At 45.9% G+C, this 25,686-nt stretch overlaps 5 protein-coding genes and 1 long non-coding RNA gene across 7 annotated transcripts; 4 read left to right on the top strand and 2 right to left on the bottom strand.

Moving 5' to 3' along the window:
- Positions 1-110: 110 nt before the first annotated feature.
- LOC115248101 (uncharacterized) lies at positions 111-1,185 on the bottom strand. Its single transcript, XR_003887119.1, has 2 exons — positions 1,092-1,185; positions 111-244 (listed from the first exon to the last, which is right to left on the bottom strand). It is a non-coding gene; the product is annotated as an uncharacterized lncRNA (long non-coding RNA).
- Positions 242-4,052, top strand: LOC101064963 (uncharacterized). Its single transcript, XM_029831325.1, has 5 exons — positions 242-1,306; positions 2,108-2,718; positions 2,795-3,125; positions 3,203-3,378; positions 3,571-4,052. The coding sequence occupies exons 2-5, from the start codon at positions 2,132-2,134 to the stop codon at positions 3,815-3,817; spliced, it is 1,341 nt and encodes a 446-aa protein (XP_029687185.1). The 5' UTR covers positions 242-1,306; positions 2,108-2,131; the 3' UTR covers positions 3,818-4,052.
- Positions 4,053-6,364: 2,312 nt separating this feature from the next.
- LOC101064457 (programmed cell death protein 10) lies at positions 6,365-15,549 on the bottom strand. 2 transcript variants are annotated; one of them, XM_029831593.1, is made up of 8 exons: positions 15,412-15,549; positions 10,708-10,942; positions 9,989-10,042; positions 9,404-9,521; positions 7,657-7,783; positions 7,434-7,512; positions 7,265-7,347; positions 6,365-7,184 (listed from the first exon to the last, which is right to left on the bottom strand). In XM_029831593.1, the coding sequence occupies exons 2-8, from the start codon at positions 10,795-10,797 to the stop codon at positions 7,103-7,105; spliced, it is 633 nt and encodes a 210-aa protein (XP_029687453.1). In that variant the 5' UTR covers positions 10,798-10,942; positions 15,412-15,549; the 3' UTR covers positions 6,365-7,102. The 2 variants fall into 2 exon arrangements, with proteins under 2 accessions (XP_029687453.1, XP_003962582.1); XM_003962533.3 differs by lacking the exon at positions 15,412-15,549 and adding an exon at positions 11,977-12,128.
- Positions 14,789-20,497, top strand: LOC101064969 (inositol-3-phosphate synthase 1-A). The gene is made up of 11 exons (XM_003962775.3): positions 14,789-15,006; positions 15,271-15,387; positions 15,460-15,621; positions 16,132-16,261; positions 16,503-16,696; positions 16,779-16,928; positions 17,500-17,715; positions 18,066-18,230; positions 18,324-18,437; positions 18,799-19,016; positions 19,137-20,497. The coding sequence occupies exons 2-11, from the start codon at positions 15,274-15,276 to the stop codon at positions 19,324-19,326; spliced, it is 1,653 nt and encodes a 550-aa protein (XP_003962824.2). The 5' UTR covers positions 14,789-15,006; positions 15,271-15,273; the 3' UTR covers positions 19,327-20,497.
- A 23-nt stretch (positions 20,498-20,520) lies between these two features.
- tpgs1 (tubulin polyglutamylase complex subunit 1) lies at positions 20,521-22,247 on the top strand. The gene is made up of 2 exons (XM_003962776.3): positions 20,521-20,992; positions 21,317-22,247. The coding sequence occupies exons 1-2, from the start codon at positions 20,655-20,657 to the stop codon at positions 21,957-21,959; spliced, it is 981 nt and encodes a 326-aa protein (XP_003962825.2). The 5' UTR covers positions 20,521-20,654; the 3' UTR covers positions 21,960-22,247.
- A 475-nt stretch (positions 22,248-22,722) lies between these two features.
- On the top strand, positions 22,723-24,959 carry LOC101065410 (protein ALP1-like). The gene is made up of 4 exons (XM_003962777.3): positions 22,723-22,923; positions 23,463-24,011; positions 24,085-24,245; positions 24,337-24,959. Exons 1-4 carry the CDS (start codon positions 22,753-22,755, stop codon positions 24,767-24,769), a joined length of 1,314 nt encoding a protein of 437 aa, XP_003962826.2. The 5' UTR covers positions 22,723-22,752; the 3' UTR covers positions 24,770-24,959.
- The last annotated feature ends 727 nt before the right edge of the window (positions 24,960-25,686 follow it).

Genomic DNA, 25,686 nt, shown 5'->3' with positions numbered 1-25,686 from the left:
TTGAAGAGGAAGCCATAACAACCACAGCAGCAACCGCGTCCCCAGACCCGAACAGCCGTTTCCAGGGCTCCAGCTGGGAAATCTTGTGCTGTGGTTCCTACTTTTGTTTCTGTTTGCGCTTCTCTTCCGTCAGTTAGAGGGTCACTCGGGCCACCGTGGAGAATGTGCTGAAGCGTGAACCTTCAGGACGTCCCGTGACATCTAAGCGGTGGCCACAGGCAGTAAAACCGTCATTTTGGATTACCTGAAGAAAGAATTGACCCCCACATTAAAGAGAAGCTGGTTTGATTAAAGTGGAGTCAGTGGTGTCGTTGGAGGTGTCACAAAGGGTTTGATAGTTCCACTATTGCACAAGGTCAACGAGGGAGGAAGCTGCCAGGATGGGAGTGCCTTACTGACCAAAATCAGCACACCAGTCTGTTGTGTGATAACAAAAAAAAAGAAAAAAGGAGGAAACGATCCATCCAAAAACAAAAGTGCAAAACATTCAACAACGTGCAGCTGCGTGTTCAACCCGGCGGCTGCACATTCATGCACACTGACTCGTAAAAAAAAAAAAAGGAAGAGAAAAAAACCCATAGACCAAGTTCTGGTGTTGTTCTGGTGTGGAGGTGTTGCGCTGTAAACGAGTTTGTAGACGAGGGTGGAAACCTAAGCGACAATTCACCACGGCTGTGGTTTATAAAAGCAAAATTGCCAGTAATCTCTTCCGAGGGCCATGGCAACCTTCAGCCCGTGTTTTATGCAAAAATGCTCTTGTTTTACCTTCCCCAAAAAATAAAAAAGCTTTCACGTGCTGGTTGTACTGGTGGAAACTACAAAAAAAATAGAAGTGTTAATTTTACGTATCTTGTTTTTTTTTTTTACTATTCTGCCAAAGCTAAAATGTATTTCTTTAAAAGTGCCGTGCAAACATGATTCAACAGACAGATAAAGGTGCAGACGTTTATGGAAAAACACGCGGTCGCAGAGTGAGATGGATGTTTGAGATGAGCGCCAAGTTAACCAGCCGTCAGAATCGATTTAAAAACAGGGGGGGTTTTTAGTCTGTCTGGATGCAAACTCAAAAACAATAAAGAAAATAGATATACCAGAATTGCGTTCGAGGTTATTTCGTTGTAGTTTCTTGAGGCTACAACGGTCAGAGACGGTCGCTCCACCCTAGAGGGAAAGGCTGCTTCCGCGCGTAATGACGCACGCACAATAAAACAACAGCACGACGGAGGAAAAAATAGTCCTCCAGAAAACGAAGAGAAGGCAGTGGAACCCGCGTTACATCGGTCTAGAGGTGAACACACCAGTTTGGGTGAGTTAATTCTGAACCCGCATCGCGAAAGGTTAATAAACCCGCTGGGGGAAATGAAGCGCCAAATCTAAAACAAAAACAACCTTTTAAACCACTTTTTTTTTACCCCAAATTTGCTTGCAAATCCTGGTGAACGATGTCTCAGCCTTCATAGCTAATAAGTTAATTTTTTTCTATGGTCCCAGAAAGCTGGATCAGGAGCAGTAGAGCCTAGATTTTCACTGTGGATGCAACTAATGAGAAGACCCTCAGACCTTTGTACGCCCAGGCACAGTAAAACAGTTAATGCATAACCACGTTCCAATAGAAGTTTCAACTAGTTTGAGCTGTTGCTTAGGACTAGTTCCGGTTGCTTTTGTGCTTTTGTTTGCTTTTCGGTGGTGTTTGACAATGAGCAGAGCTGTTTGGAACGATGCTGATGGTGGAAGAACACACAGAGGAGAAGTTTTGTTTTCGCCAGCTTTATGGTGCTGATATGAAAGGTTGGATGGAGCCACATGGTTCATTATCAGGTGGCTGGGAATGAAAGAGAGATAGTGCTTAGAGAGCAAGAGGATGTTTCCTGGAGTGACACCAGGATGGGTAGCGTCAGCATCCTTGTGCATCGCTGCACGATGACAGCAGCAGGACACCAATCTCCTGCTTGCTGCTGCCTGGACCATGCTGAGTGGTTCACAGAGGACTCCCCAGATTCGTTAAAGATCTGTAAAGACAGACAACCACTTACCTGGAACCGGGACCTGCTCGGAGGTTTTCCTACATGTCTACCTCAATTTTAACCGACTCCTTATTCTGCTTCAGGTCGGGACTGTCCTTCATGGCTGGATGGACAACGCTAAAATGAAAGTGATGATCCCCATTTCCTTCATTGCCTCCCTCACCCTCATCATCTTCTCAGTCTATAAAACACCCTGGACAGACAATCCCATACCAGTGCCCCGCACGGACCCAAAACAATGTCCCCTCCGGAGTTCTGGAAAGACTTTCACCCCCCTGAAAGGGACGAAGCACTTGCTGGTGTCAGCGTACATGGACCAGAGAGTGAGAGGATTCGATCTCCGCATCATTGGTATATTCAGGAGAGACTCCATCCAGGCCCTTCACTGCCTGTTTTGCTGCCGAGATAACGTGACAACCAAAGCCACCATTTTACCTCACCCGGACAACTTTGGTTTTCCCTACGTGACGACAGACGTGATGTGTGCGCTTCCCAAAGGCTGCTCCTCCAAACACGTGAGTCTCCTGACGGACCAAGACAACTGGAGGCACTCTGAACAAATGTGGCTTCCGATAAGAAACCTTAAAACGGAGGAGACGTCGGATAAAAGGTTTAGTTTCACGGTCTGCATCTCCACCGTCTTTGGCCGCTACAACAATGTGCTCCAGTTCGCCCAGAGCCTGGAGATGTACAGGTGAGCCCGGCGACACTGTTTGTGACTCATTTCGGGCTGAGCTTCGGATGGATCCGTTAACCATGGTTTCCTGCAGGCTCTTGGGCGTCAACAGGGTGGTGGTCTACAATACGAGCTGCGGCCCAGAGCTCGACCAACTGCTGCACAGCTACAGCCAAGAGGACTTCGTGGAGATCGTTCCGTGGCCCATAGACGAGCACTTGACTCCATCGTATGGCTGGCTCCACTCAGAGAGTGGGGGGGACGTGCACTACTTCGGCCAGCAGACCAGTCTGAACGACTGCATTTACAGATCGATGGAACGGTCTCGTTATGTCCTCCTGAACGATATCGACGAGATCATAATGCCATACCAGCAAAGCGGCCTGGTGCCTCTCATGGACATACTCCAAAAGCAGCACCCAGATGTAAGATAAATGCACGAGTGCTGACATTTCTGAACGTTTCCTTTTAGGTTCATCCTCGGTACGTCTGTGTCTTATAGGCAGGGGTGTTCATGATAGAGAACCACATCTTTCCCAAAAAACATTTCGAGCCAAGCGGAAAGTTTAATAGGTCTCAGTGGAACAAGGTGCCGGGGGTCAATATTCTGGAACACATCTACCGAGAGGATCCTGATAGAAACGTCTACCACCCATACAAGCTGATTATTCAGCCAAGGTAAACCAGTTGTTCCTTTTCCCTAAATGAGTGAAACTTGAGACATTTTGATCATGCGCCCACCACGGTCCAGAGTCCAGAGTCCAGGGCGTAGCCTCGCAGGTCTCTGATAGCATAAATATGCAGGTCATGTCAGGTTGCTTATGTCAACACCGCAATCATCCAACCATTTTCTTTTATCCTGGATCACAGGATGGTGGAGCAGACCTCGATACATGAAGTCCTCAAGATCTTCGGAACACAAGTACCGGTAAAGGTTCCGCCCGATGTGTGTCGCACCATCCACACCCGGGTCGCCCTGAGGGGGGATTTGACGTTGGAGCAGCTTGAGGAGGACAAACGACTCTGGGACTTTAGCGAAAAACTGATCCCCTGTGTGGACAAAGCGCTGAGGAAGGCGGGGCTTCTGGACACGAAGGACGGTCACAAAGGAGGCTGACGCGGTTCTGAGCCAAGTCTCTCGCTTTGGCACCTTCTGCGCTGAGAACTGGAGGAAAGGTCTGCTGGGCCGCATTTCAGAGGATGTCATGTTGACCAAAAATGGTGCTTCAGTGTGCACACCAATCAATCAATCAACCAACCAATCAATCAACCAACCAACCAATCAACCAACCAACCAATCAATCAATCAATCAATCAATCAATTTTAATTGTATAGCGTCTGTTACAAATTGTTTCAAGGCGCTTTCCAGAATCCAAGGACCTGACCCCAAACAAGCAACAGTGGCAGGAAAAACTCCCCTTTAATAGGAAGAAACCTTGAGCAGGACCAGGCTCATGCAGGGGGACCCTCCTGCTGAGGGGGGGTGGGGAGGACAGGTAGAGGAGAGAATAGGCAGAGATCAGGGAAATGCATTAATGACAACAAGCTGTCAGCAACATGGCGGGCCGGCGTGCTCTCTGTCCTCTCTAGGTGTTACAGAGGAGCGTGGCCTTCTAACTGCTCTCACATCACTCCTCACACATGTTGGGGGGGGGGTTGTCAGTTGCTAACTGCCCCCTGTGAGTGTCTCAAAGAAAAAAGGTCGCACCACTCAGTAGAAAACGTCTATTATCACCCAGATGCCATTTTTTTTACTTTAAATGTACCAGCCAGACAACTGAGTCAAATGTCCCCACACATCCTGTTGGAACCCCTCAAAAGACAGAAAATAAAGCAAAATCAGCCTTCTTAACCTCCTCTAAGGTCTACCTATTCAAATTAGACCAAGAACTCCCCCCTCCGACACACACACTCCCACACCCACATAAATATCTTTCTATCTTTGTGAGCGAAGACGAAACAGGAACCTCAAAACAGTCTCAACCCTCAATCCACCCAAAAAATGTCCTCTGTTACTCAACACACAGTGCAATAAATCAGTTAAACGAAACATTCTTGTGCGCTGGAAGCTCAGTTGTGTTTGTTTTTGTTATCTTACAGACCGCAGCAACTCCCCAAAATGTCAAATTCAGCATTTTTTGAACCATGCTGACTGTTTTTAGCAGGATGTTACGGGTCATTGCTGGTAGGCCCATTTCCTGTCAGTCTGAGGAAATGAGCTGTTCCGGAAGTAAGTGAAAAACGCCTGTAACTGTTCTTGACAGTTTTTACACATAGAACAGGGTGGTGGTAGCTCAGGCTGTAGGGGCCTGAGAAACGGGGGGTGGTTTTGGTTCCAGCAGGTCACAACAAAAAACAACCAAATTCTTCCTTGATCAGGAACACACAACTCCAGGACTGGCGAGGGCACTTAACCACGTCTAGACCACAAACCAGTAATGAGTGTGTCAGCAGAGGCAGATGCTCATGTTGAATCCATCACTTTTATGGTTTTAAAGCTTCAGAGAGGATCAAACTGTCCAGTTTTTCCTGCCACTGCTGCTTGTCGGGGGGTCGGGCCCCGTGTGTGTGCAGCGATGACATGAAGGTATAAAATTGTTTTATGTGGCTATGGTTTGGGGTGCCTGTGGTGAACTTCGGGGGCAGATTGAAGCTGACCTCGTTCTCTCATGGCTGAGGTTCTCTGTGGGGCTGGTGGGACTCACGCCCAGCTGCAGAGATGTCGTTCAGTCTCTGCACTTTACTCACACACTAGGGAACATGTGAAATGATCGTCCGTGACGTCTTAAAAGAAATGGAAGGAAAAATGTGATTGGACATTTTAATCCAAGCTTCCTGTCAGAAACTCTGATGTAAGCCAGAACATTCTGTGATGTGAGATGAATATTATGCCCAAGAATATGAAAAAAAAACCACTTTGTAACCAGTGTCCTCGTGTATTTATAACTCCACGCTGCGTATTTGTTAGTGTCGATGTGCTGCAGATCGGAGCCCAGAGGGAAAACGCTACTTCCTGTCTTTGTTCAAAATCAAATGAAACTTAATTTTAACGGCACCGTTTATACATTTAAGCAGCACCAGAGAAAACACAACAAAAAGAGAAGCCCTGACCCTCCCACCCCCACACTTATACACGTACACTCACATAGACACACAGGTACACACAGGTTGCTTGTGTGTGTGTGGGGAGGGGGAGGGGTGGGTTCCTGCAGCCTCAAGATTTCTTAACATGCAGCATCGAGGGTGTTTCAGGTGACAGAGTTCCAAGGAAATGAGATGTTTGCTGGGATGCGTCCACTGGCAAGTCTGTGCAGGCGCCGCGCCACAGTTTTCACGGTGAAACAACATCATCGTGCAAAGCCTGTTTCAGCCTAATAAGTCCACATCAAAACAGTGAGCCAATATAAAGGCTGGCAAACCGCAGCGTTTTTGGTGTCTCCGGACCGACCGAGCTCATTTTGTGTGTGAGGGAAGATTGTGTTGTTTAGTACTGGAGGGTGACATCAGCTGGACTAAAGTGGATTGTGGGTAATCAATACAACAGGGACTAAATGACACTTTCCACATCAATATAGTCAAAACCGCGTATCCCATTACCTCCCTCTTCACATGCATGTTTCGCGGGAGGAAAGACACAAAAAAAAAACAACCAAGAAAACATCATCATTTGGAAACTATTTATTGAACATTTGCAACCAGATATCAGTTAAATACAGAACTTTCAATCCTCTGTCTACATCCCAACAGCAGGGACAGGCTCCACTTCATTACACTCAGAGGAGGGAATGTTACAGGACTTGGTAAGGCGCACGCTGTGCTAGAAGTCAATTTGGCTTTCTGTCTTCGGATAAATCACGAGAAAATGAGTCTGCCTCTAAAATGTCCGACGGCGTTCGCCCTCCTCGCCGGGAGCCCAGAAGAGAGAAAACCAGCACAGAGGAGTGAGAGGAGACCCTACTAAAAGCGAGCTGAGATGTGCGGCCATGATTGGAAGAAGAGAGAAAAAAAAGAGCTAAAAGTAAAGTGATGAACATGAAGTGAATATTAGAAAAAAATGGCAATTAGTCGTTAAAGGACACCTCGCCTCACCTCCTCCCAGAGACCGGGGTTATAAATTAAAACTCTCCGACTAAAAATCAAAACAAGACCGGGCCCATTCTGTTCCATTTCAAGACTGGAAAAATCCTCATTGAAAGAAAAAAAGGGGGGTGGGGGGAAATGGCACTTTTCAGTCTTTTGAATTGGAATCTAGAATATCAACTTCAATGGAATCGACCCCAACCCTAAAATCAACTCTTTCTAATTTACATATATGGGTCAGGCGCTCTCCACGCTTTCATCATTCGAGCAGTCGCCACCCCCCCTTGATGGTGGGAGTGTGTGTGTGTGTGCCTCCGGAGGCTAGGCCACGGTCTTGAAGGTCTGCAGTATGAGGTTGGTCTGGTGGATGAGCCGGTTTGCGCTGATGAAGACATTTATTGCCCTGGAAACAGAAGAGGAGGAGGAGTTTAAGTGGACAAAACAAACAGGCCGCCGTCCCCCCTCAGACCTCCACACACTCACTTTCCGTCTTTGAAGTATGTTTTGAGGGTGTCGCTGAAACTTTTAGAATATTTCACAAACTCCTTTTTCTGGTGCTCCAGGGCCTTGATAAGAAAAAACAAGAGGAAAATCATGAAAGAAGAAAAAAACCTCCCGTATTTAAACTGCTCGTGTGGGTCCTGATACTCACTCTGCGATTCTGGTACTGATATTTCTTAATGACGTTGTTGACTGTGTCCAGGAGCTCCTTGATGGCGCTCGCTATGTCTCTGCAGGCAAACAAAACAGCACCAGACTGAGGGACACGCACAGCATCACCACCCTGGCCAGTGAGGCCAGTATTGTGAGCAGGCGGTGGCGTGTGCCACATCAGCTGCTGTATTTACGCCCCGTCTGCAGCCTGTTCCACTCACTTGATAGTCTGAAGGAAGCGTACTCTGTCACTGATCTCATCGGGGATTTTGCTGAGGATGTGTTTCAGAGCTCTGGCCTTCTCGTTCAGGTCCTGGAACTCCTGCTCGGGCCGGTCAATCATGAACTCTGCAGAAAAATCACGTTCTTAGCTCCTTTCTAGAGAAGTTGAAGAGCTGAACGCTCCCAGTGAAAGGGACTTCCTTTTTAATCGTTCATCATCACCAGAAAATGTTTTCTTTCCAAATGAACGCAGATTTCTTCAAATGCCACATTTGCACATGTGGACAATTACGTCCACAGATTGTTTTTCTGCAGCACTTTCCAAGCTGTCAGCATGCAGCAGGGTCAGGCTCAGGCCAGAGAACGTCTTTCATATGCTGCTCGCCACCATCCCCACCAAGAATAAATCAGACACGTCGCCATTCTGGCCCAGCTGGATCCTCATCAAACTCTTCATATTTGGATGCTCTCTTTAAAGCAGAATTCCTGACCCCATTATTTATTGATGGTCCCTTATCCAAAATAAACAGCCATTAATTTTGCTCTGTGCTTATTAAATAGTGATTCAACACATTAAAAAAGAGGCAAAATCTTGGCTCTTAAATAAAAAGATCGGATAATGAAATCATTTATGGTGTACGTTGTAAAAGGTGGGACACTTTAAACTGAGGACTCTGGGATGTAAAACTGGCATTTTTACGTGTCCAAGCACCCTGTGTCGTCGCTACCTGTGACGTTTTTAACAGATCAAAGCACTTGAAGATTCTGTGAATAATTCTGCATTTGTGGCTCAGCAATTTTATTGGTGTCAACATCTTTTTGTCTATTGAAATATGCTCCCCCTTAAAATATGAATTAAAACGTCAAAATGAAGGGACCGCCTGTTGATGATGGCTGTTGAGGTGGAAATAAAGGGGGAGAACACTGAGGAGCACCGGGACTACTGGGGGCTCGGTGCAAATATATCTGGACATGTATTTAGAGTAATGTGTCGATCTCGGGCGTAAAGCTGTTGTCAGACCTCCGTCGCTCCTCAGATAACGTTGTTATGGCGGCAGCAACAGCATTACACCATCGAACTGAGTGAATGGGCAAAATTGAATGCACTGCTTTGGAGACAACAGCCCTCGGGAGGACAACGTTCCACTGACGGGATGAAACCCCCGTGGCGTCACATGCCGCACACATGCGGCCACATTGGGCTCAGCATTTTTAGCGCTGTGTTTGGGGTGAAATAACCCTGAAACGGCCAATCACATTGTTTAATAATCACCTAATAGAAGCTAAAGCCTGAAAACACAAAGCGATTCGGGTCTGGAACTCTGCTTCGACCGGAACAGCCTCCCAGGAGCCTGTGCAGCTCGATGGCGTGATTCACGAGGGCGGCGTGCAGAGGCTGGTGTCAACCCCAAAGGTGGAAAAGTTTCATCCTCATCATCACCTCCAGCGTGACCTCGGACTCACCGAACTGAACTCCGGGGAATGTTCAGCTGCCTGGAAATTCTTTATTATCCAGCAAAGGAATTACTTTTCAATAACTCCTTTGGAGGAAAGGCTCGTTCATTTATCTTCGTTGCATAATAGCTACACGTATCGATTAACCTGTAACAGGCGCGCCGACATGCCCATACATCTTTACTCTGTTATCTCCCAATCCCTGCCCTTGGGCGTGTTTCTACCAGAGCCGAGCAGCTCCGGTACACACCGACCCGGTGCAGGAAGGCGCGGGCTAGCGCGGCGGCTCACCTTCCACGTCATCGGCTGCCATGCGCAGTAGCGATTCGGTGAAGTTGATCTGGACGTTCTTCTTCTCCAAGATCTTCATTATGATGTCCTGAGTCAGGCCAGGGTTCTCCCGCTCCGCCTGACAGAGTCACGGGGAGAAGAGCGACTTATTCATGAGGAGGAGGCACGTTTTCCACCGTCTATGAGTGAATGAACGATGAAAAGCTTTCCTGATAAATAATTCAATAACGAATCATAAGGGCCACAGAGAACGGGAGCGGCTCCAGACAGCGAGACAGCTGAACAATGACCCACATCTGTCATAGTAAACAGCTGTAAGGTGATCACACGTGCGCTTCCACCTCATGAATACTTCATCTGTGCTCTCAGAGAACGCCGAGGCTCTCTGCAGAGGTCCAATCACAACCGTTACTGCAACATTAAGAGTAAACGGTGTGTGAGCCCCCGCCGACGCGGCACCAAAACACACTTTAGGTATTAGCCTGTGGGATAATTAAGGACGTCTATTTTTTGGTGATTAATCCCAAGTTTCACTTTCTCCGAGCAGGCCGTGCTGGTGGCGTTGTGATTCCTGCTGCGTCTTACCTTTATGAAGGCTGCTCTGAGTGTCTGAGCTGCTGAAAGGTTGATCCTCTCGAGCTACAGAGGAGACAGAACAGAGGACAGACTCCGTCACAGTAAATCACAGGAACATTTTACAGCACAGACTCATCCAGGGCTTAACGCAAACTCTCGGGCAGGATTTAAAACTATATTACACGTTTCCTAGAGCGGAAAACTGCTGTCAGTTTGCTTTGTGATTTAATTATAAAAGGAAACTGCTGTCTGTTAGACTTTTCCTTGTTATTTTATAATCACAGTGTAAAATCAATTTTAAAACTTATTTGTTTTCAGGAAATTGGGTCCAATTTAAAGCAACATTAAGATTGACCGAGTCAATGTGCAGGAAAGCTCAGATTAAAGGTCAAATAGACGATAAGAACTGGTCAATAGCCACGCTACTTCTGCTGATAACAAATTATTAAAACCAGATTGTTGAACTCCAACTCAATTCTTACGCTGAACTTTACGCACATGTGAAGGCGGGCCATGCTGGGGTGTAATTAGTAACCAATTAGAACCATCCCAGGGGTTTATTAGGCGTCTTTGTGCTAAACCACTACAGTTTACAATAAATAAACGGAAATAAGGGGAAACTGGAACGGTGATTTAAGCTCATCTCCAGTTTTGCTCGTCAGAAGTTGAGATGTTGCATGAGGGAATGGAAGATTTGTAACGTAAAGAGGTGGTTGTTGCTCCCGTACCTCGTTGAAAACTGGGTACATCACTGCGTACAGCGTCATGGATACCATGGAGTTTGTCTCCGCTTCATTCTTCATCTCCTCCATTGTCATCCTCCAGGGAGGAGCAGCTCACGTTTAGAAGGTGATGAGGAAACTGTTGCTCATGCACGCTCACAAACGCACACACTCACCCACACCCACACACACTCACTCACACACACTGTGAAACCCGAGCACGCTCCAGAGTGACAAGTGCCTCCAAAGAAAAGAAAGAAATCAGCCAGATATTTAGATAATGTAGGTTGTCTTGGCATACAATTAAACAGATAAACGTGGAATTACATTTATTTGAGTGGAAATCATTTGTGACAAGTTATCTGTGACCCTAATGCTGCGCAATGACGTCACGTTGAGGTTATAAAATATATCCTTTATCAAGTAGCCATAGTTGACCAGCCTTTCCGTGCCATAAAATCACTCTAAGAGAATTTTTATTTGTCACCGCTACGCAATGGTCACTGTATATTATTGAGGTAGTCTTAAACATGGTTATGTATCTATAGCTTCTCTCTATCTAACTATCTATCTATATGTATCTCTTCGTTTCCTACATAAGGAAGGGAGTGACAGTCATATTCTGTTACCTGCCACAAGACAATAACGCCTTTGTCATCAAATCACACCCTAAATCTGGACAAAACATCAAAACATCTAGTAATCGGGATAAGGACAATGTGGTTCCACTCGAGTTTGCGGGGAAAGACACACTAGTGTTATGCTAACTTTGGTAACTGATAAACTCTTTGTGTATTTTGCGGTATCAAATTTCGCCTTCAGTTCAGACTAAAAGGGACGCATCTATAATATCTGTCTGACACGAATATTGGCTAAACAACTGGCTACATTTACTATCTAAAACAGCTTTCAGCCCCAGGTAACAGCTAACCTGGTCGGCTAAATGGGCATGACAATCGAAACAGGGCATAGAAATACAGCCGAGTATTCACACATTATCCAAAGGCGGGCGCAATAAAACAGCGTGAACGTTGCGATAAATGACTCCATGCGACGACAATTAAACCCAGATCTGTCGAAAACAGGACACTATTGAGGCCTATGGCCGATCAAATCAACGGTAGCGGGATGCTAGCAGTTAAACGCGTAGCCTGCGCGTTAGCTTCAGTAATCTAGATCTATTTGATTTTTCTATGGCCTAAAGCGCCACCGAGAACCTCTATTTGGCGAACGTGTGAGTCGCGATATGTCCATCAAACATGTACTCGTATCTACCTTTGGTCTGACTTCTTTTAAAGCCTGGTTTCGCCGTCGATTGCCTTCTTAGCTGCTATGTTTTCTTTACAACTTAAGGCGGAAGTTTTTTTGGACTGGCCTCGGCGACATCTTCCGCAACGTCAGCAGGCGCCGTCCAATCAGAAGGCGAGCGACCAGCGACTCACTCTTTGATTTGTTTATATTAAAACCTTCTGTAATTTCCTTTGGGAACACTAAATTCTTAATTTGATCATGCTAATCCCAGAGCAGAAGGAGGCCTGGATGCATAGATTTTGTTTGCTCAAGGATTTCAGACACAAGGTTGGTTGTAAGCGCACAGCGGTGGTAATTAAGCACCAAACATGGTAAAAGACAAATGAAATATGTTAGTTATGGAATCCGTGAAAGTCGAAGAAAATTTGTGATAGTATTTCCCCACCATCCCCTCAATTGCTCAACAGCTGCCTATCTAGTGCCTCAGAAAATGTCCTGTTTATTGTCTCCCCCACAAATTTTGAAATAAGATATCCGCCCCTGGTTGCGTCTAACCTGAGGCAGCATGCACTGGACAGAGAGGGACACAGCTGTCAACTGATCACCATCTGGTGGTGAGTTGGGTCAGGTGGCATAAAAAAATCCTGGACAAACCAGGTAAGACCAGATGTATAGTACAGGTGACCTGGGAATGCCAGAGGGAGGTCCTTGTCCAAGAGGCAATTTATTCCCACCTCCAAAGGAGCTGTTTGAACATCCGTGGCGAGACTTTTGGGGGGTGCGTAGAAGACAGGTATATATTTCACCAGACATTTTGTTACAGCTTTTACATCTTTGTCTTATAGGTCCTATAGGTGCCTCAAGGGGCAGTAACCCTTGGACACCACGGCGGGCCCCTGTGGTCAGGGAAGGTGCCATCTGAAGAAAGATTCCTTTGAGGACATGTCGTTTCAGAGGACTCTGGAAGCAGTGCTGAGGTACTAACTGACCCAAAGGGCAGCAGCCATGGCTGTGGATGTGAAAGGAATTCAGTGATGCTATTGAGAAAGACGTCTCTGGTGGAGTGATTCTGGAAGACTGTCTGGCACCTCAGGAAGGGGAAAAGGTGAAACATCCAAGCTGTGAACAGCTGTGTACATCAGGGATGGAACTCTGTTCACCTCAACTGAGAAGGCCATAGGATGGTGGATAGAACACTTTGGTGATCTTTTGAACCCCTTGTCCTTTTTGATCGAGACAGAACTGAAGGATGAGTGGAGGCATTGTTTTTTTCCCTGAGTGAAGTCACTAAGGTCGTCAAACAACTCTGCAGTGGAAAAGCCCCAGAGACTGATGAGATACCTCCAGATGTGCTGAAGGCTCTGGGTATTGAGGGGCTTTCCTAGTTGCCATGCCTTATCAACATGCGTGGAGACTGGGTGTGGTACCAAAAGAGGAGTAAACCGGGGTGGCAGGACCACTCCCAGTATTCTGCACAGCACATGATGATGCTGCTTGTGATACCAGGTGTACCATAAGCTTTAGTCTATCCTTTTTTGTCCGTACATAAATGTACTTCCGGCATTATCTAAGACCTCCCACAGCGGGCGAGTTTGCACATTTACTCTGTGGATCTGGAGAAGGGATGCTCTGTGGGAGGTGTTGCCGGAGTTTGGGATGAGGGGAGTTCCTTGTTGAGGCAATCCAGTCTTTATATTCCCTAAGCAAGAGTTGTGTATGTACAGTATATACGGCAGTAATTCGGACTTGTTCCTGAGGAGGGGTTACAGGTCGGTGACCCGAAGATTTTTTGCTAATGATGTGGTCTTGACCACCGTTCTTACATCAGCACTGCTTGCTTGATCAATTCGCTGCTGAGTCTGAAGCAGCAGTGATTAGCATCGGCACCTCTAAATCCGAGACGATGGAAAGAGATGGATTGCGTACTCCAGGTGGATGATGCTTTTTTGCCCTTAATGACGGAGACTAAGAATCTCGGGGGCTTATTCACAAGAACCAGAGCAGCCTGCCTTTGCAATTGCTGTGCCGCACGTTTTTGATAAAGAGGGAACTGAGCCAGAAGGCAAAGCTCTCAATCTGCCGTTCAATCTTCGTTCCTGTTTCCAAGGTCAAGGATACAAGCGGCTGAAATGGGTTTTCTCTGCTGGGCGGCTGGCATTTCCCTTGGAGAGGTGCTCAGTAATTCAGGGGAGATTTGGAATAGAACTGCTTCTCCTGAGTACAGAAAGGAGTCTGTTGATATGGTTTGGGCACCTGATTAGGATGCCACCATGCCACCTTCCTAGCTATATAACGTTAACTATAATATAACTATATAACCAATGCTCTTTCTCTATGTATTAACCACTGAAATGGCTATGCCACCCTCTTCTCTTCTCAACCTCCAATTTCATACTGAATAAATTTTACTAAATTGAAATGATCCATTTCTTAAATTTGTTTCTGCGTATCAATCAATGCGTATCAATGCGTATTATTATGTTTTATTCCATTTTTATTTGTTTTAAATTTGCTCCTACATTTGTTAAGGCTGCTTGTGCTATTAAGTGCTATTAATAATACACACTGCTCTCGTTTAGCAAGGGTCGCTCCACTTTAAATATAGATATCCAATAATATGCCTGACGAACGTTAATTAATATTTTATTCATTTTAATTAAACGGACATAGATAATAATTTTCTCAAGATCAGTTCGTTTTTTGTGGTTAATCGAGAAGCATTAAGACCGTAATTATTATTTTTTATAAACATAAAACTTCCTTGTTGATGCTGGAAAATTCCATCTCGGCCCAAAGCCACAGGCTCTTCGTTGTAGTTGCCACGTGATCGTTTTGCTCCCGCGTGCCGGTTACGACACACATTTCATTGGCTGGTGAGAAGAGGACGTCGGCAGAGCGCGGAAGATTATACGATCGCAGCGGAAGGTTGCTTTAGGTTAAAGAAAGCGTCTATCTATCTTCCCAGATAAGAGTTGTTGGACCGGGATCCCTGCAAGCGGCTGCTGACTTCACCCTAATCGGACAGCTTCTGTGTGACTTCTAAATACGGATCAGGTGTTGTGACTTCCGGGATTTTCGCTCCATTCATTAGTTAGCACAATTTAAAATCCTATTCTCAATTTTCCTCGACAGAATTCCTCCAAGTAGTACTAACAGCACCTCCCCTCAGCGTAATAGACCTATCTGGGTAGTTAAAGAGGCTTTAAAATCGTAGATGGATGTTGCGGGGGCATGTCGAGGAAGTGCATGAATCATTTTGGTGCGACGGAGAACGTCTACTTCCTGTGCTGCAAGCTCAACTTTTATCGTGTGTTTCAGATCATGTCTGTTAACGTTCGCATCAACAGCCCCAATGTGCAGTACACAGATGCGCACATCACGGCGCGCTATTCCTACCAGACCACTTCCGTGCACAGAGATGGGAACAACATCACGGTAACATTTCTGAGATGCGCATACCTGTAAGTGCGTCATCGGCGAAAACTCATGTCTCTGTTTGGAACGTAGGCGAGCCCCTGCGCCACAGAGATGACGTTCCGCACGGAGAGGCGTGTGCCCCGCCTGGGGGTCATGCTTGTGGGCTGGGGCGGCAACAACGGGACCACTGTCACAGCCGCGGTACTGGCCAACAGCCTGGGCCTTACCTGGAGTACCAAGACTGGCCAGAAGGTGAGTTGAAATGCCGCAGCCTTGCGTGTGCGTGCACGGTCAGACGAATATATTGTGAATGCAAACACTTCTCTGCAGTGCGATTGCTAATCTAAAAAAATGAACGGAAATAAATTCAAAAAGGCAGTTAGTTGTTTGCATCGACGACATGGAACAACTTCACCATTGAAACTTTGATAATTGCTGTGTTCAGTATTGTGAGTGACTTCAGAAAGGTGTGTGGCCTGTTACACTCCTAATACGAATGTATTTATAGAAATATTGTAGCTCACTCTACAGCTTATTATGGCCTTGTTATGCCAACATGATCAGAAGATTAAGGAGTTGAGTGACGCTGTTCTTGGGAATTTTTCCTTATAAAGGCATATTTTTATCCTCCGAGTTTTCATTTCATGGTGGATGAGTTTCTCCTCTGGTCCTGTGGATAAACACACTTCTACGAAACCATAATTTCATTATTTGGAAATGTGGAATGATCCTCTTTCCTCTTCATGTCCCACGTTCCCACAGAAAGCAAACTATTTCGGCTCCTTCCTGCAAGCGTCAACGGTGTGCTTGGGTTCAGGGCTTGAGGGCGATGTCAACATACCCTTCCGTGACCTCCTTCCTATGGTGCACCCCAATGACATCGTCTTCGATGGTACGAGAGTTTGCACTCAAACTGATAAAGTCAAACCTTTGACACACAAACAGAATGCAAAGGAATGTTGCAACAATGTGGGTTCAAAACCCTTCCTTAAGGTAAAGATGGAGTTGTATTATTGACTGATAGCGTTCAAATATAGCCGTGTAAGCTGTTTTGTAAACCGAGCCCTCTGAAAATTCAAGTGGTAAAGCGCACAAATTCTGCTGGAATTTCATAATTATACTTGTGATTATAGGCTGGGATATCTCTTCCATGGATCTTGGCTGTGCCATGGAGAGAGCCCAGGTGTTTGACTGGTCCTTACAAGAGCAGTTGCGACCACACTTGAGCCTCATGAAGCCAAGGCCATCTATTTATATCCCAGAATTCATTGCTGCTAACCAGGAGAGTCGTGCAGACAATGTGCTCACGGGGACCCTAGCCGATCAGGCACGTCTGGCCAAATCCTAATTATGCTGAATTGTCTCTGTATGTGATGTAATATGTATTCTCTGATTAAATGATCTTCCAGGTGCAGCAGATTAGAGCTGACATAAGGGACTTCCAGCAGTCCAGCGGTGTGGACAAAGTAATTGTCCTGTGGACTGCCAATACTGAACGGTTCACTGATATCGTTCCTGGGGTCAACGACAGTGCAGATGGCTTGCTAGCAGCTATCCAGGTGAGATATGGGCGCATTAGCAACTTTGCATGCGTTATATTAAATATTCTGCCTCATTAGAAACCAAGAATGCAGCTAAAAGTTCACTAAACTAATCAAAGCCACCCTAAATTACTGTAACTGTGTCCAGTGGCTGTGAGTTGCCCGATGAATATTTAATTTCTTCCTAATACGGAGGAACAAATGGTAATCCTCATCACATTTGGTAATTAATAAAGCTTAGAGGATGAAAAATGAGGAATGCAATTCTCTCATGAGCAGCTTTTTCATTTATACCAGATCAGAGGAAGAAAACGATGATTTGTCCCTCGTGGATGAGCACTTTTATCTGCTGTCTTCAGGGAGCTTGTTCTGCTGTCGGCATTAAGTGTCTTTGCTTGATTTACTGTATGATCTTCAGCAAATTGCTCGGTTTTGAAACGGGCATGAGGTTAACGTTAGATTAGAACTATAGAGATGATGTGAAGGGTCTCAGGGGAAAGGCAGTCTTGTGACTTGAGTTTCTTTTCTCGGTGGAAATGACACACTTGGCTGTCATCGCCTCTTTTTCTTTTAAATCTCTATCCATTAGGCTGGAGCAGAGGTTTCTCCCTCCTCTCTCTTTGCAGTGGCCAGCATACTGGAGGGATGTGCCTACATCAATGGATCCCCGCAGAACACTTTTGTGCCCGGGGTCATCGAGCTAGCTGTGCAAAAGGGAGTCTTTATTGGTGGCGATGACTTCAAATCCGGTCAGACCAAGATCAAGTCGGTGCTGGTGGACTTTCTAGTCAGCGCTGGAATTAAGGTCTGTGGAAAAAAAATCTACTCTAAACTAATAAACCATTATGTGGGAAACACTAACGATGCTGATATCAGCCAGTGAGCCTAAAATTGAATCTTACAAAGTAGATAATTTGAGATGTTTACTTAATCTTTGTAAATTTGCATGAATCCCGCGTTTTCCAGAGGATACCCATTGGATATACGATCTCCAAGACTTTGCAGTTGGAGTCTGAACCTCCTACTGGCCAAATGACACATTTATTTAAACAAAGGATATGAAAATTACCTGTCTGCTTCAGACTGAGAGCACCTTGATGTAGAAGACCCTTTTATTCCTGGGAAATTTTAATGAGCTCCTGTACCCTTCAACAGCCGACCTCCATTGTCAGCTACAATCATCTCGGCAACAATGACGGGAAGAACCTGTCTGCCCCAGAGCAGTTCCGCTCTAAAGAGATCTCCAAGAGCAATGTGGTGGATGACATGGTCCAATCAAACCACATATTGTACCAGCCTGGAGAAAAACCAGACCACTGTGTGAGTAATTTGGGAGACGGGAAGATAATGATGTTCTCGCCCACGCATGAAGAAAACTGGCCAGGGTTCATAACTGTCTCTGCTCGATTCCAGGTGGTTATTAAATATGTCCCCTATGTAGGAGACAGTAAGCGTGCCATGGATGAGTATACTTCTGAAATAATGATGGGAGGGACCAACACTATTGCTATGCACAACACCTGTGAGGTTGGTATTTATCTACAAAACCAGTTCAGCAGCTTCCAGTGTGACTTTTATCTGCAGAATAAATGCTGTTGAGAGCTATTCTTCCTTATCTCACTGCAGCTCATTAGTGCCAGAGTATTACAGTTAATCCCTCTTGATGAGTCTTGGAACTAATTTCAAGTGACATCTTTAGGTCATTAGCGCAGTTAATTGGTGTTTCGGTAGTTTTAGCTCCTTATATTGAGCACTCGTGAAATATTGTGTGGTAAATGCACATTTATGTAACGGGTCTACTGATCAGTGACATCCTGGATGCAGAAATGCATTCATGACAAATAAGATGCATTTCTTAATCTCTTATATAATGCACTCTCTGTTGCAGGACTCTCTGCTAGCCAGCCCAATTATCCTGGACTTGGTAATCCTGACGGAACTCTGTCAGCGTGTGGCAGTCCAGCTACAGGGGGAGGAGGAATTCCAATCCTTCCACAGCGTCTTGGCACTTCTTGCCTTCCTCTGCAAGGCCCCCCTTGTCCCACCAGGGAGTCCTGTCATTAATGCATTCTTCCGCCAGAGGGCATGCATCGAGAACATCATGAGGTATGAAGATGGAATGGATACATCGTCTTCCTTGGCTGCGCTGAAGAATAAAATTAACTGCTCTTGTCTGTTTTGGAAAAGACCTTTTTAATGACATCTTTTCTTCCTCTTGTCTTCCAGAGCATGCCTGGGTCTTCCTCCTCAGAACTACATGCTGTTGGAACACAAATTGCAGAAAAATTTCTTATCACATATGAGCTGCAATGATAAAGTTTCTGCTTTGAAGAAAGTAGCCCTGGTGAATGGGACCAGCAAGCCATTAACAAATGGCTTCTGTACACATGAAGATGATGTAGCTTATGCAATGTAACAACACTACTGTCCCGTTACAGAATTGATGACTCCAACAGCAATCTTGTTCAAATTATATCAACGGCCTCATTGCTTGAAATCTGGACAGGGGTTTAAATATTTTTAATATATGTAATAAGATGGAAAACAAATGCAGCACAAAAGTCAATGACTGCAGCCTCTCAATTCAACATGTAAACATGAAATGCAAAATTTCTAAAATTTTGCTCCCAGTGTCAGACCTGCATACAGACTTGTTGACTACTGACATCGAAATCTTCAGAAGTGTACTCAGACAGGCGCACGAACCAATTTCACCAAAAATTGAGACCAGAAGCCAACGTTGCTTTTCAACCTTGTACAAGGGGGGCTCCACTCTGTTACAGACACGTCTGCTGTTGCGCTGTCCCAGAGAGAGTCTCCCCCCACCAGATTTGGTTCTTTTATTAGACTCAGCACAAGACACAGTAAAAGACGTTTCCGTGGTAACATAGTTTGCATCAGCTCAGTCACGTTGCACATATTTTGGCTATATCGAAGCGGCCCTCAGCCTGCGCACAGGTGCACAGCCTTGAGAGCCCTAACCCAAGCAGATATCACACATTGTTATTCTGTTCTCTTCACAAACAAGCTCATAAAGTTTCCCAGTTTACCCCAGTTGATCCTTCTCACATTATCCATGAAACTACTCTACTTTCATTAAAATAGCTATAGCATAAAAGGCAATTCGCGATATTTTACAACACTACTAATCCACTTATGTGTGTATTTATATGTACTGTATTGCTGTTTAAATAACATTAGAAAGGTCTTTAGGCTCATGAGTTTTAGACACATCATACACCACAAAACTTGACCAAGCCTTGTGAAACTAAAATACAGTTGTGTGTTGTTGAAGCAGAGTGTGGGGTTTTGATAGAGGAAAAAAAAAAAAAAATCATATTTTAAGACGCTTCCATGGATGATGCACTTTCTTTTCTAACTACTTATTGTAATTCAGTAATTTATTGTCGTGTTTTAGGGAGTTTTCTTTATGTAGTGTTTGTTTAGTGACGTTTTAATTAGTAACAGGTAATTATATACAACAAACATGTTTGAAATTTGTGTATTTTGTGATTCATATACTTCATAATTGGCGTTTGTACGATTAAATTGTCCGATTGCACTATAAAGCCGACCAATACCGCCATATAAATATGGCTCAAATGTTGTCTAATCATTAGTATCTTTACAGGCGTTACCGTCCTATAAAATAGATTAAACCAAGCTGCAGCAAACTTCAACACTAACCATTTCCGGCCCTTAACTTCCGCTTCCGTCGCTGCGACACACGTGACGTCACCAGCTATGGCTGACAAAGAGAAGCGCCGGTCTGGTGCGACTCCTCCCGGGATGCCCGAGAGCAGAGCCGCAAGGTCGGAAACCGACAGGGAGTTCCTTTCGCAGGCCGGGGTGGGGGAACTGCTGCGCGGAGCCATCCTGAAGATGGTCGAAGCCAGGTCGGAGGACCCAATCGGCTTCCTGGCTGATCACTTTTGCCACCTGGCCTCCGTGACGGAGACCGGCGGCGGGACCGCAGGTGGTTGCGGAGATGTGGATCATCCGAACAGCAGCCCCGGAGCGCAGGAGCAGCAGCGCCTGAACCGGGCACTCTGGCACCTGCGCCTGGCTCACCATTCACAGAGGTTCGCTAATTTGATATTCCTGCCTTTGACTGCGCTGATACATGAAAATAACTCGCAAATTTAACTTTATGTCAGCTCGACTGTAGACGGACGCAGTCCTATTTAATATACATTACATTTAATTGGTCCCAAAAAATAATGGTTTGCGCAACATTAAATAACTATATTTGAAGGAAAGAGAATAGAAAGTGGTCAAGCGTTATTAAGTTGTTGTCTATACCATAACGTTACCAGTAAAACTCCAAATCGGAACGCTGGAATATATTCAATTACTATTACCGTACATATATTCATATCACTGTTAAACTTGTTTCTCACATCCAGTTCAGCCTTCAGCAACAATGTCCGTGTGGCCTATGACCTCTTGAACCTCCCTGGAACCTGTGGAGTTGACGTGGAAGGCCCTGCTGTCTCCAGCCCTGACAGCCCAACAGGAGGAGGAGGAGGAGTGAGAGGAGGAATGTACTCACAGACTCTGCAGTGCCTGTGCAGTGAGGGTGGGGTTCCAGCCTCCACCTCTGCTCCTCTTCTGCGTCGCCTCCATTGCCACGACCACGAGGCGGTCCCTTACGACGTCTTCCGTCACGGCGTGCTCACGTGTGCGGTTTTCTCGGACTACATCCGGCAGGCCCAGAAGCTTTATGCTGAAGTATGCTGCCCAGATGAAGGGCCCGTCTCACGTGCACTGTGTCAGGCGGTGCTGGAAACCTTGAAAGAGGCCTTGGAGACATCCCAGGGCTGTGATGCAAACTGCTGCATGAATGCTAATGCGAATGCTAAATCCTGTTTGGAGGTTAATGTCAAGGCAATACGCTTCCTGGAAGCCAGTGCCAAGATTTCTCCACACAAGCTCGCCCAGGCAATGGCAGGAGCACAGACACGGGGCCTGGGGGGGAATATGGATGCAAAAGAGTTTGAGAATGCTGCAGCAGAACTGTTTATCACTAGAGTTAAGATAGTTTCTTAAATCTTTTGCCATTAGTCCATATATACAGAAGTCAATAAGGTAAACTCTAACCTACTAACCATAAATACACTAAATGCGGGCATTTACAGCAGTTTTCGCTATTATACTGGTTTGGATCGGGGATAATCTGAGCAAGTCCATTGTCAGAGTTGAGATGGAATAGCATTCATCTGCATGTTTCACTTTTAAGCATTTTTAAGAAGTTCACAGGAATCCATAGGCTGTTTGGGAATGTCATGACCTATTGATCGAGGCTAAAATAAATATATTTTAGTGTGGAACTCAAAACCAGGCATGTAATATACACACTGAGGCCTTGAAATGTAAATGGCTGCTCAATCTGTGAAACCACATTATTTTGAAAGAGAGAACAAGCAAGGTTGAATTTTATGCATTTCCATGGAAGGATTAAAATTCATAAAACAACATTAAAAAACAGTGATCACAAATGTACAACAGGAAAGTAAGTGGGCAAAGCTGTCGAGCACATTTTAAATTGCTCTGATGTGAAAGAAGCAATATTTTAGAATGTGACACAAAAAAAAATCTCATACTCAAAAATGATGTATTAAATGTATTTTATATTGGTAAAATGAATGTGTAACCCAGGAAAGTAGGATAAAAACATTCGCTTCCCTTGTCCATTGCACGTTTTCGGACACTAGGTGGCAGCAATGATCTTGCACGATAATAACAATAAACGAAGAAGAAGAAACCGGAAGTCGAGGCTTCGCTTACGTCAAACTTTTGTTTGTGTGCGTGTTTATGCTTCATATGTGCCGTGAATGTATGTATGAGGATGGAGGAGGATGAGCCGCTGCGGTCGCTCATGTTCCTCATGACGTACCTGCTGCTGAAGCGATGGAGGGACATCAGCAACGCCAACGCTCAGAGGCGGACTGAGATCCAGAGACGCATCCGGCATCGGCAGTATTTCTTCCAGAGACAGAGGAGGATGCTTCTGGTCGGCCCTTCTTTAAACTGCTAACTGCAAAACACACGAATTTCCATTTACGCTCAGCTGAATGTTCATGAAAACTAAAACACCACATTGAATCCTGCCTGTCATAGGCCAGTTCACAGATTAATAATTGTGGGACTTCAAGTGAAAAAATAAATAAACAGGGATTCGGGAATTTGCAATTCTACACATCGTGAAAATGAATTACGCAGTTTAAGATGTGAACGTGAAATAGGCAGAAAAATAATTCTGCAGATTTCAGAACCACAAGAGTCATTATCCGAATAACTGAGCAATAAAAGCAACGCTCGTTTTCTTTCCGCAGTCCAATTAACCTGATTGGAGACTCTAAATTACAAGCAGCAAAAAAATCAAAATTAACTACTAGTATGTTCATCCTGGTTCCAATGTGCAGCACGTAGAAATAGATAACTTAATGTGTTCCTAAATGTTTCCATCCCAAACTGTTATATTTTACTTTTTAATAGTAGATGCAAGTAGTTAATCTTGTTTTAACGTGTATTTATTGATATTCTGTGTAGATGATGATAGCGGGAGGGATCCGTTCCAACGTCCAAATCCGCACTCGCCCCTGGACCACCACCGCCAGCACTGACTGGTGGGAGAGAGTCGTGATGACGGAGTTCCAGCCGCCCGATTGGCTGGATAAGTTCCGCATGAGCCGGGAGACGTTCTTCTACCTCTGTGACAAGCTGAGGCCCCGCCTGACTCGCCAGGACACCACCTTCCGCTTGGCGCTCCCGGTGGAGAAGCGCGTGGCCGTCGCTCTGTGGCGGCTGGCCTCCAATGTGGAATATCGCACCATCAGTGCGCTGTTTGGTGTGGGAAAATCCACCGTGTGCAGGTGTGTCCGGGACATGTGTCATGCCATCGTGGCACTCTTGAGCTCCATCTACCTGCGTCCTCCGAGCGGACAGGAGCTGCACGACTCAGCCCAGCATTGCTTATCCTCCTGGGGCTTCCCTCACTGTGTCGCCGCTATAGCAACGCTCCACACCGCCATCATCACCCCATCTAACAACGCGTCTGACTACGCCAACCCCGCTGGCTGGCTCTCCGTGCTCTCTCAGGTAGAAAAGCCGCGGCAAATACGCGCCCAGTGTTGGCATGTGGGTGACCTTAGATGCCGTGTTGTGGTTTCAGGTGGTGGTTAATGGCAGCGGGCAGTTCTGGGATGTGTGCGCCAGTTTCCCAGGTGGGACAGACCCGGCTGACATCCTGCAGAATTCGTCGCTGTGGGCCACAGCTGCAGAAGGCGGCCTGTCACCATCACCGCTTCCGATGTTCACGGGAAGACCGCTCAGGTTAAGACAGGAAATGTTAAAGTTCTTGAGAAAGACGCTACAGGGTTGAGTAGGTGTGTGTTCCTGACTGAAACCCAGCTGCTGTGTGTAGGTACGTGATACTGGGAGAGGCCTGTTACCCTCTCCAGAGCTGGCTGATGAAGGCCTATCCCGAAGAGGGGGGCAGGAGAGGGAGGAAAGCCACGCTGACAGAACCACAATGCCTCTTTAACCAGCAGCTCAGGAGAGCACTGCGTGCACCAGAGGAGACGCTACTGAGGCTGAGGGCACGCTGGCAGTGCCTGAGCAAAAGGAACGACTGCGGCCTGGACGTGGTTCCCACCATGATTCTTGCCTGTTGCATTCTGCACAACATGTGTGAGTCCCACGGGGACGCCTTCATGGAGGCCTGGCAGGCGGAGGTCGTCGAGGCGGAGAGCCCTCAGCCCAGCCACAGGCAGCTCGTGGCAGCCAGCGCAGACCAGAGTCCCGCAGAAGAGGTCCGGGAACTCTTCTGCCAGTATTTTGAACAGCAAACTAGCTGAATCAAACACATGTGCCTTAATAAAAATCTGTCAATATTTTAACACTTAGCTTTAGGATAAGTTGTGTCAAACTGAGTCCTATGTGTGTAACATTTACACAGAACTGTAAATAATGCATAATGTATGTTCGGTATTGTAATTCAAATGTTACATTCATATAAACGTGTACAGTTCCTGTTTCCTTGGACTATTAGGTGGATTTTATGAGTGTAAATTTGGAAGAAAGAAGAGGCGCCATTTGTGGGCGTTCATTTCGTCGTTCCTCCTCATTTCAACTGCAGTCCCCTCTGGCGGCCACGAGGTGTCGCTGCAGACTCGCCACACGTTAACTCGTCATTATTAATTTGTCTTTCTGCGGATTCTTGAGTAATATTGACGAAGTGGTCTGCGTGATTAAATATTTACGCATCGACGGTCAGGCGTGACGATGTTTGACAGCTCTTCTCGGCGGCCGTCTGCACTTTCATGCATCAGGTGGTGGAATTTTGCAGCCTCGTAAGATCCCCCCCCCCTCTCTCGATCGTGCATTTTTGAAAATGCAAAAGAGCTTTGCGATTAATAGCCTCTTGCTCCTGCATTTTTAGCCAAGCGGCGCGGTTAGATCCCACCCCGGCGATCCACCTCGATCCTCCAATTGGTGTGTCCGTTTTCCTGCGACTCCCTGTCAGTCAATAACGCAGCATCTCCGATTTGCTTGGCATCGGGCTGGTGTCGACCTCGTTTCTTTTTCTTTTTTTTTAGCAACGAGCTACGCAAAAAAAAAAAAAAAAAACCCCAGCTGTTTTCTTTTTTGTGCGTGTGCGCGGATCATATTCCCGGTGAAAAGTCGGCGGTCGGGCGCGTAGGTGTTCCCCTCTTTCGTGCAGCGTCGGTCGCCCTTTTCTCCTTCCGAGTCGGGATGTGATTTGGGTGCTGCC

This window comes from Takifugu rubripes, chromosome 2, assembly GCF_901000725.2.
Source record: "Takifugu rubripes chromosome 2, fTakRub1.2, whole genome shotgun sequence".
NCBI lineage: Eukaryota > Metazoa > Chordata > Actinopteri > Tetraodontiformes > Tetraodontidae > Takifugu > Takifugu rubripes.
The sequence above is the reverse complement of the archived record's forward strand: the minus strand, read 5'-3'. Positions and strand labels throughout refer to the sequence as shown.